The 10,975-nt window shown below is 35.4% G+C and overlaps 1 protein-coding gene across 1 annotated transcript; it reads left to right on the forward strand.

Moving 5' to 3' along the window:
• The first annotated feature begins 6,677 nt into the window (after positions 1-6,677).
• Positions 6,678-8,883, forward strand: LOC138910435 (uncharacterized). Its single transcript, XM_070201674.1, has 4 exons — positions 6,678-6,854; positions 7,523-7,622; positions 7,737-8,173; positions 8,494-8,883. The coding sequence occupies exons 1-4, from the start codon at positions 6,678-6,680 to the stop codon at positions 8,881-8,883; spliced, it is 1,104 nt and encodes a 367-aa protein (XP_070057775.1).
• Positions 8,884-10,975: the final 2,092 nt, after the last annotated feature.

Consider the following 10,975-nt stretch of genomic DNA (forward strand, 5'->3'; position numbering starts at 1 on the left):
TTCCCATCAATATCTTTCTTTGTCACTCCATCATAGGCCTTGCCATGCCTTGCCAGGTGAGTAACTTACTTCATATGCTTTCAGCTACTCCACACCTAAACATCAAGTGATCTATATTTTCAGCTGCGTCATTACACATAGGACAGTTTAATATATATATGTTATCCCCCACGCATGGAGCCTGTCCCTTGTAAGAAGCCTATTTTTTATAGCCATATTCAACACAAAAATCTATTTTGGAGCCCCTAAGTTGTTGCACGTCAATTTCTTTCAAGTTACTTTTTGAAACTCTCCGCATTATATAGCTTCTTAACAGAGAAATAATTCCAAGAGGCCATTTCTTGCATATTGATTCCTGCTGCTTCTATATATCCCTTGTCTTTAATGATCTTCTGGACCATCCAAGATGTAGTATTTGGAGTATTTTTCCATACTGCTTATTTCTTCCCATAATACAGGTGAACCCACTGGACCCACAACTTGTCTTTTTTCTTACAAAGATTCCATAGCATTTTACAAATTGCAGCCCTATTCCAAGTATATACATCAAGTACATTGTTTCCACCAGCAGTTTTTGGGGAGCATACTTTCTCCCATGATAGTAAAGCTTTTTTTGATGCTTCTACTCCCGTTGTCCATAAAAAGGTTCTACAGACAGTTTCTATCTTTTTTACCAGCTTCTTAGGCATTACAAATATCTACGACCAATAAATTTAGATGGAGAACAACACTATTTTGATCAACTGAAGTCTTCGTGCATAGGATAAGTACTTTGAGGTCCAGAAAGTGGTCATTCCTATTAGTTTCTCCAATAGTGGTTGGCACTATGTTAGAGAGATCCTCTTGGTGCTTAGTGGAACACCCAGGTTTTTGAAAAACAATTCTCCCCTGCTAAAACCAATTGCTTGCATTATGTCATGTTGTATGTCTTGTGGTACACCCCCAAAGTATATAGAACTTTTTGCCATATTTGCTTTTAGCCCAGATGTTTTAGAAAATTCCATGAAGTAGATGTATACCATTTGGACAGACAAAGTATCTCCCCTGCAGAATAACAATAAGTCATCAGCAAACCCCAACTGTATAATGTTTAGCTTATCACATCTGGGATGAAAGTTGAAGTCAGGATCATTCTCAAGGTCTTGAGCAACCTAGTAAGATATTCCATACCAAGGACAAATATGTATGGAGATAATGGATCACCTTGTCTTAAGCCTTTCTTAGCTTTAAATGGTTCCACAAGTTTCCTATTTATAAGAATTGAGTAGGACACTGTGCAAATACAAGTCATTATCCATCTAATAAACCTTCTGGTATATTCATACTCGCCAGGACTTGCTCTAAAAAAAAACCATTCGATGAAATCATAAGCTTTCTGTAAGTCCAATTTAATTATGCATCTAGGTGAGATACCTTTCCTCCCGTACCCTTTCACCAGCTCATGAATTAGGATTATATTATCTGTGATAACTCTCCCTGGCACAAAGCCTGACTATATTTTATGTACTAAATAATCCATCAGGCCTTGTAGTCCGTTAGTCAAAATCTTGGAGATTATTTTATACAACATTGTGTAACAGAAAATAGGCCTCAACTCTTTAATAGTTGAAGGATGATGTATCTTTAATATCAAGGTAACAATAGTTATATTGATAGGCAGGGATATTTCAGCTGTATTGAAGAACTGAAGCACTGCCTTGGTGATCTCCTGACTTGTGATGCCCCGTGATTTCTTAAAGAACATTGAGTTGAAACCATCACACCCTGGAGCCTTTAGATCATCAATCCCTTTGAGTGCATTGTGAACCTCTTCTACAGTGATAGGCTTAATTAGTTTCAATTGCTGGCTCTTATCTAGCACATTTCCTTCTTTTATAATATCTGGTTGTATAGGTGGTATAACATCAGTAGAGGATCCCAGTAACTCTTTATAGAATCCCACCATTTCCTCTTCTATTGCTTTCATTGATTGTACTACCTCTCCTGTATTGGTCACTAGACTTCTGATTTTGTTTTGACTTATTCTATTCTTCATACTGCAAAGAATAAAGCAGAGTTAGAATCTCCCAATTTCAGCCATTGGTTTCTAGATTTCTGCTTATATATGCTCTCCTCTATTTTAACCCATTTCTCTAGCTGTTTCTTCAGTTCTTTCTCCTCATCAAAGCTCTGTAGAGGTGAGTTGGTAGTTCTCATATGTTCTTGCATCTCATTTAATTTTTTTCTAGCAGTCCTAACCTTTATATCTACTGCTTTAAATTCAGTTGTACTCGGCCTTTTTAGTTTCTTCTTAACTTCCTTCAGCTTTCTCTAGATTCCAGACATATGTTCCACTTGATGAGATTTGTTCCAAGCTCATGAAACTATTGGTAGGAAGTCCTTATGCTCTGCCAAATATTTGAAGAATCTAAAAGGCTTTGAGGCCTTTGGCTCATCCCCAAACTTGACACACAATGGAGAGTGATTTGGAAAAAAAGGATCCGTAGTCACAACATCCAGTTGGGGCATGTTAGTTACCCATTCTGCATTCACTATCGCTCTGTCTATTCTACTAAACACATTCGAGTTAGTCCATATGAAGTTTCTTCCCACTGTTCTCATTTCAGACATCCCGGCAACTATCAAGAATTCATTAAAGTCTTTAATTTCATTTTTCTGAACTGGACTACCATTGATTCTATCATCCACTGATAGTATATCATTATAGTCATCCATACACAACTAAGGCTTTAGTTGATGTTGACTCCAGCTTAGCAAATCCACCCATAAATTTTTTCTTGTCTCTACTGTATGCAGGCCATATATAGTTGTGATATGAGTGCCTCCCCATGAATCTACTGAGGTTTATGCCCAAGCATAGTAAATTTGACTTTATTGGGATCCCAAACAATCCATATTCTGCCTTTACCTCCACCATCAAAATTTGCACACCATTCCTATTTAGGAACTATTTTTTGCATAATTTTGTGTGAATATTTCTCTTGTACTCTATGCTCTATAATAGCCATTATACTAATATTATGCTCCTTAATATATATTTGTATCTCCTTCTGCTTATAGGCTTTATTTAAGCCTCTAACATTCAACTAACCAACTTCACTAGAATAGTTTTTCTGGCAAACCATCTTCCAGGACTCCCCCATGGCTACATTGTCCTCCTTCCATCCTACTAGTCATACTGTTTATCTGGTTAGGATGTATCTCATTGAGTACATTAAAGCCATTACCCATTGCTACTACTCTTTCTGTAGTTTCTTGGACATTTTTTAGTAGCAGACTTTTCTCTAACTGCATGCCATCCTTCATTCTTCTCAGCTGGTAACTTTTGCACAGGATTTTGTACTTGCCTAGTATGACTTGTCTCTGGCTCTATATCCCTCATATTTACTTGTTCATCTTCCTTTGTGGATCATTGGTTTCCCTGTTCCCTTGGCTTCCATTCCTGTTTCTGCTTCTGTGGCTTAATCATTTATTGTTGTGGTGGCTTGGCTTGACAAATGTGGCCCAATTGTAAACAGGTGCTACAGTACACAGGCTTCCAATCATAGGTAATTGCTTGCTCGAACTGTCCATTTAGGTCTTTAACTATTATTTTTGTAGGCAATGGCCTAGTGATGTCCATTTCCACGAGAATTCTGGCATAGGAGATCCTCTTTACTTTAGTTGTACACTCATTAACATAGATTGGATTCCCTAGCCCACTTCCTATACGACTTACTGAATCCATTCCCTAGCAATTCAGTGGCAAGTTAGGAAGTTTAACCCATAGGGGAAGTATTTTCAATACCTCTTCTTTGAAATCAAAATCAGGGGTCCAAACCTTGGTAATTACCGGTTTACTATTGATTGTGCAAGGGCCTGAGTATAGCACTTCATTACTCTCTTCTACACTTCTGAATTTCACCACAAAGAAACCATCATTATGGTAATACACTTTCGGCTTAGCGACAAAGTTCCATTGCGAGGCAATGAATCGCTCTATAGCTCCAATACTCGGTGTATCTCCAACCGCATACAAAATAATTGCCATCTTCCACTTCTCAGTTTTCTTTTCAATTTCAGCTTGTTGTAATTCAACAATTTTCTCACCATTATGAATCATTGGCGCAACATAGGTAAGCCACATCCCCTAGCAGCAAGCGTATTTCTAGCGATCAAATTCGCCCGGGATTTGCCTTCATTAGCATTTATTCCACCAGTAGTTTTGGGTTCCTAAACCCTAAGCCTCCAGTCTCTATATTGACTTCCTTCCCTGTCTTCACACATTGCATGTCATCCTAGAGCTCTTATTCAATTGCAATTGCGCTCCTATCACCTCATTTGTCGTTTTCCTGCCCGCAGTTCCTTCAATTATAATCAATTACCTCCCTATGTTAGTATCATCAGTATTTTCTCCTTCAGCCTTTTTGTTCCCCAAATTGTTCAAATTCAGTACCTCAGCCTATTGAAATTCAGCTTGTTTGGTCGTGTACTGTGAATTCAAATTCCTACTTATACCTGGTGTCGTCGTCCTTCGAATCTCCATTGATTTTGGGGGTATTCGCCCCTTTTTCACGAATTAGGTTTCCTTGAACTGGTGTCGATTTGCCTGATTCCCCATTCAGACTCGCCGATGCAATGAATTCTGCTAACTGACCCTTCGTATTGCTTTTCTTAGGTCTTCCCATCCTTCCCATTGCCGGAGGCGTAGGTTAGTAGAGCACATTAAAGTGCGCCGAGAGCACGTAGAAAGAGAAAAAAATTTAACTATATTATTGGACTTGTTTATCGTTTTTAATTTTGACAAAAGTCGCTTATCAGGACTAGTAGTAGCCCAAATTTATGTATAATCAATGAGTACATCACTCAACTAAGTAACTAACCCCTCAAAATTTGTAATGATTAAACAAGTTTGACATTTACAAGTGACACTCATACATTCAGAGAGTTCGAACTTGTTTGTAAAATAGTTTTCGCTTCTTTCCTTTTTATAAATTATAACACAGTACTTAAAATTGGATATTTTGTAAATTTTGTAAGTTGAAACAACAACTACTAGTATTTAATTTAATTTCTCATAGAGAAGTGTTTCTCATTAAAAAGGAAAAAAATAACGAATAAGCAAACATATCTTCCTGGAAATTATAAGCGACTTTTGACCACAAAATCATAAACGCAAAAATGTATTGACATTAATCCGTTACAAAATAATTACAGGCCGACTATCCAAAACCGGCCATCCTTGTTCATAATGGTTGACAAATTCTTCTTCATGCCACTAGGTCAAGAGTTCGAGCTTGGTACCGTGTCAAACAAAAAAGACTATCCGAATCATTTTTCAAATTATTGTAACTAACTATGTCTTAGAAGTTAGTGACTTAAGATACCAAATTGAAGTTGAAATTATAGGAAATTTGTTTACTTTCAACCCCGAACAGGAAAAAGAAAAGGAGAAAGACTTCTAGGAAATGTGTTCAGAAGTTATTGACGTGGAGATTCATGGATCCTTCTAGGGATGTCAAATGGGCGGGTTGGGCAGATTTTGGACGGGTAGATGAGCTAAAATTTAGGTCATAGCCCAAATCGCCCAACTCTTATCAAGCTTTACTTAATATGTGGCATTTTCTTTTGAATTGTATAATTATTAAATAAAAATTTTTTCCTTCTATTATGGTCATATATAGGATATCATACAAAAAAGATTATTTTAAAGATATTTTGGCAAAGTTATTCATGAATCAATTTGGACTAAAAATCAGTCCAACTTTAAGAGAGGAGGAGTCAAGATGGTCTGAGTTCAATAAAGGGATTTTTTTATTTCTATAAAATATTTCAAACCTTATTATAAAAAATGTCCATGTTTATGAATTTACCCAACCTAAACACAATTTATCTACAAAATCTATACATTTGTTTAATGTTGCAATCATCGTTTAGAGATTTTACTGATGCAATCCTCGCACCATTTATGAAGGCAACATATTCGTAGAATTCTTCTATTACGCAGATTTTTAGTGGTTATCATCGCATCCTTCTATTCTCTATTTTTTTCTGGTTTCCTCTGGTATTCCATAAACAATGGTTTTGAACAATTCAATTGTAAACAATTAGCTACAATCGAATTGAATTTCACGATATAATGTCAAAATTAGCGATTATGCTTCAATTTAATAGGCGGTGGGATAGCGTTGGGAGACACTAAGATTTTGATGTTGACGGAATTGAAGTTACTGAGGATTCAAATTATAGTCAATTGAATTCCGCAATTGCAGAGTATCTAATGATCGATACCTCCGCAAAAATCATTGAAATCAAATACACTGTCAATGAACATTATCCTCCAATAAAAATTTGGAGCGATATGGGAGTGTGAGTGCATATGGAGACAAAAAAGGAAAACAAAAATTTAGGAATATATCCGTTGTGTATAACTGTGCATGATTTCGATTTGGAAAGCAGTATGTCGAATGCGAGCATAATTGCAGGTTTGCTATGTTTTTTCAGTGCTGATGTTTTTCAATTTCAAGTGTTTTACAATTTTTCTACATATTATCTACAATTTTACTACATAATAAATGTAGTTCAATTGTTATGTCTCTACAAGAATTATTTCAAATACTGAACACATGAATATACAAAGGTCTGAATTGCTATACTTTTAATTGAGTGCAAGTTCTTCTGATTATCGTAATACTAACATGGTACAATTGTCAAGCAATTATAACATAATTGGAGAAGTATCAGGAACAATGAAGTTGATTGATATACAAACATCTCCGGCAATTGTGGAATATGAAAGTATCATCATAACAGAACATACGCCAAATATAATTGAAGTTGACCAAATTTACCAAGACAAGCAAACAATTGTCAGTGTAATGAAGTACTATTCTGTCATGAATAAGTTTCAATTTAGGGTGAAAAGGTCTAGTGCAAGAAGCTATTCACATTTTATTTGTCAATTTCATATTGTGGATAAGTTGTAGTTTTTTTTGTATATAAATTGTTTAAAATAAGTTTTTGTGCATAAACAACCTCGTATTTTGTAGCTTCAATTTTCATAATATTTTTTGAATTATTTTTATTATGTAGCTATTGCCTCGTATGTGTTGGTGACAATTGTACGTGGCACTTCAAGTCCACCCGCATAAATGAATCAGCATTATTCAAGGTTCGAAAATTCAATAGCTTGAACACATGCTCTTTGATGGACAACACATACATACAATGCAAACCAACTGCCATGGTAGTTGGCAGCATGGTGATGCCAAAATATGCAGATTCTAGGACAATATACATACCAAAAGACATAAAAATTGACATGTTGTCTGATCATGGTATGAACTTAATATACATGCAATCTTGGAGAGCAAAGGAAAAGGCTTTGAAATTTTTGAGAGGTCATCGTGCTGATTCCTACAGCCGATTGCCGAGTTATTTATATATTCTGGAGAAGACTTATCCGGAGTCGGTAGTGAAATTGTAGAAGACTGAAGATGATTGTTTCTTGTATGCATTTGTTGCACTTAATATGTCTATCAAGGGTTGGGAGCATTGTAGGCCAGTTGTAGTAGTTGATGGCACCTTCTTGAAGTCGGCATATAGGGGAATCATGCTAACAGCTAGCACAATGGATATAACAGGCAATGTAGATAAGTCATAAAAATATTGTTATAAAGTTATTTTTGAGACTGTATTTTTTATATTCTTAAGTTTTATTAAATAAATTAAATTTCTTTTTGCCACCTGTGTGATAGGTAGCATATTACCACTAGCATACACCGTTGTTGATTCAGAAAATGACGCATCATGGAGGTGGTGTTTTGAGCAATTCAAACATGCATATGGAGAAAAATCAAATATGTGTGTTGTTTCGAACCAGAATGAGAGTATCTTGAAGGAAACATTTACTATTTATATCGGCATTCCACATTATGCTTGCATGTGGCATATTTGGATAAATGTAAAGTCAAAGTTCAAGAAGGGTCATCTAAAGTTAAGTGAATTGTGCTTTGCCACGATACGATCATACACGCTTGATGAATTTAATGAAAGAATGTCAAAGATTGAAGAGATCGACACACGTGTTAAAGCATACCTATACGATATTGGCTATCACAGATGGTCTCGGGTACATGCTATAGTGAACGGAACATGGACGATAACATCAAACATTGCAGAGTCATTGAATGCGGTAACCAAAGATGCAAGAGAGTTGCCCGTAGTAGAACTATTAAAGTACATGAGGACTCTTCTTGAACGTTGGACTAATGAAAAATTATTGAATGCAAAGGGTACATTCACATACCTTGGGAAAAAATACAACAAAGAGTTGGAGGACAACGGGACATTATCACAGAAGACGAGATTAACCTATAGCCAATAACATCATATCATTGATTCCATCAAACTAAATATATATTGTTAATTGTAGAAAAGTTATTGTATTATTGTAGTTATTTTGTTTTGTATTTGTTGCTGACAACTTGTTGTGTGTTTGTAATGAAATTGTAGGTGAGGGCTTCAACAAATTACATCCATACTATGGTAGATGGTGTGAAGCGCTTCATTGTTTGCCTTCAAAACAAGAAATGTAGTTGTGGACAATTCCAACTTGATGAACCTCCTTGTGCACATGCTTTGGCGGCTTTGAGGTACAGGAACGAGTCTTATGAAAACTATTGTTATCCTTATTATACTAGGGAGAGCCTTCTGCAGACTTATGAAATACCAGTAGACCCGTTACCTGACGAAAGCAAATGGAATGTGCCACAACATATAGTTGAAGAAGTTGTAAAGCCACCTACCGGAAAAAAGCAACCGGGGCGACCTCAAAAACAAAGATACAAATCATATGATAAAGTAAATGCAAAAAAGTACAAGATTTCATGTGGCAACTGTTGATGATAATCTATCCGTTAAGACATGAAGTTGTATTTGTTCTATTCTAGAGAATTATAGTTATGGTGTAAATGTGTTGCTAATTTGAATAAACATTGTCTCATAGAATCAATACTTGCTAAACAGATTTTAACTCTTAATGCAATTGGTTTGCAATTGTTTTGTTCAAATACTGGGTTTATTTATTACTTTTAGTCTTTCATAACAACACAGCTAAATTGAATAAATTATATATTTTTGTATATTAGTTGTAGAAATAATTGTAGTTATGCTGTAAACAAATTATATAGTACAAAAATCGAAATCAAGTACTAACAACTTTTAACCAAAAAAACCCACAGATGTTGTAATTCTGTGTATTAGAATTTTGGACAAAATAACAACACAAAAGGCAAAACAACTGTAACACAAATCTGCTACAAATAAATTGCAGTTGACTCCTTCCTAATAAATAATTTGCCTACAACTTTACTACACTCCAGCTACATCTAAATACTTTAGCTATAATTTTTCTACTGAAAAGGGCAACTAATTCTTCTTTTTCCGGATCTGTGTTCTCTCGTTCACAGTCGATGCCCTGTTTCTTCTTGCTAATCTTCGAGTCACCTCACTTTCACTAATTTCACCAAGCTCTTGCTTTTTCATAGCATAATCCCAAAGGAGCGCTCCATAGCGTCGATGGTGTTGATCAATATCATAAAGGTCTTCCTTTGAAATCGATAGCTCTCCAATGCTGACATATTCTGCAAATGCTGCCACGTATACACCACAGTCACTGCAAAAAATAATAGGGGAAATCTTTTAGCATTCAATGTAAAATATAATTATTAAATAGATAGAAGGAAAGCAACACATACAGTGATCCTTCTTTTTGCTGGGGTATCTCACCGACCAACCATTGAATGTCAAGAGGGTCAGTAACACCTTTTTCAATGTATGCCTTTGTGTTTTTGTAGTTGATGTCTGGACGCTTGCCATAGAAGTCGGTGCATGACAAGTAGAAGGGGGTCATAATAACAAACTTGTTGACAACAGATTCAACAAGTTTGTGATTTCGTAAAGAGGCCATAGAATCATAAATATATAGAACCCTATCGGTGATGTCAAACACATCCAACAACCAATAAAATTTCTTCACAATGTTTATTGGCATAATCACAAAATTAACTTTGTCCCATGCAACATTTACAAGTAATCGGTACCCCAATATGTATTCTGCCATGTCATCCTGGGGTTTGACAACAACAAGCTTCTTATCGGCAGGGGAATTAATATACCTCTCATAAATTTGCTCAATTCTAATCTTAAACATACAGTTAGTGGTTGTAAATCGTATTTTGTTTGCAGGACCATACTTTTCTCTCTTCCCCAAATAGTATAAAATAACATCAATGTGTTGCAAAAAAATGGATTTGATTATTTATCAATGTTTCATACAATTTAACTACAATTTTAAAATAAAAAATCTACATATTTATAAAATAACAGAATACTACAACTAATCATTAAATTATGCCAAGGTATGTGTGTAACGTGTTGTTGAGTACTTGCCTGAGCTGTGCCAAAGTATAAAACCAGTTCATTTTATCAACTTTCTCCACTCCAAGATCAAACCACGGGTTGAATTGGTTATCTTTTAAAGGATGCTTGATGTTGAAAATTGTAGGAGGTCCAACAGAAGTGTAATGACCCAACTTGTCATTTTGAACATATACGCTCCTTTCAACAATTCGAAGTCTTGAGCAGCTTCGTAATGTTTATTATGACTTGTGTGAATTATCGAGTTTGATTTTCGGATGATTCAGAATTAAATTGAAATAACAATCCTTGTCTAGAAACTTAAATGAAAAGAGTTGACCGATTTAGGAGTATGTATGGATATTCATTTTGAAGTCTTTAGTTTAATTTGACTTGAAATAACGAAAATAGAAAATCTAAAGTTTGAAAGTTTGACCGGGATGTTGACGTTTTAATGGGGTCGGAATCATAATCTGGAAATTGAAATATCTTTGTTATGTCATTTATGACTTGTGTGCAAAATTGGAAGTCAATCGGGCTTGATTTGATAAGTTTCGGCATCGAATGTAGAAGTTAA

Source organism: Nicotiana tomentosiformis, chromosome 4, assembly GCF_000390325.3.
Source record: "Nicotiana tomentosiformis chromosome 4, ASM39032v3, whole genome shotgun sequence".
Classification (NCBI taxonomy): Eukaryota; Viridiplantae; Streptophyta; class Magnoliopsida; order Solanales; family Solanaceae; genus Nicotiana; species Nicotiana tomentosiformis.

Excerpts from the sequence above, each read along its gene's own strand:
- LOC138910435 (XM_070201674.1), top strand. The coding sequence starts at position 6,678 with ATGGTACAATTGTCAAGCAATTATAACATAATTGGAGAAGTATCAGGA. Across the intron at positions 6,855-7,522 it reads ACAAGCAAACAATTGTCAGT|GGTTGGGAGCATTGTAGGCC; the intron begins GTAATGAAGTAC and ends ATGTCTATCAAG. Across the intron at positions 7,623-7,736 it reads TAGCACAATGGATATAACAG|GTAGCATATTACCACTAGCA; the intron begins GCAATGTAGATA and ends CCTGTGTGATAG.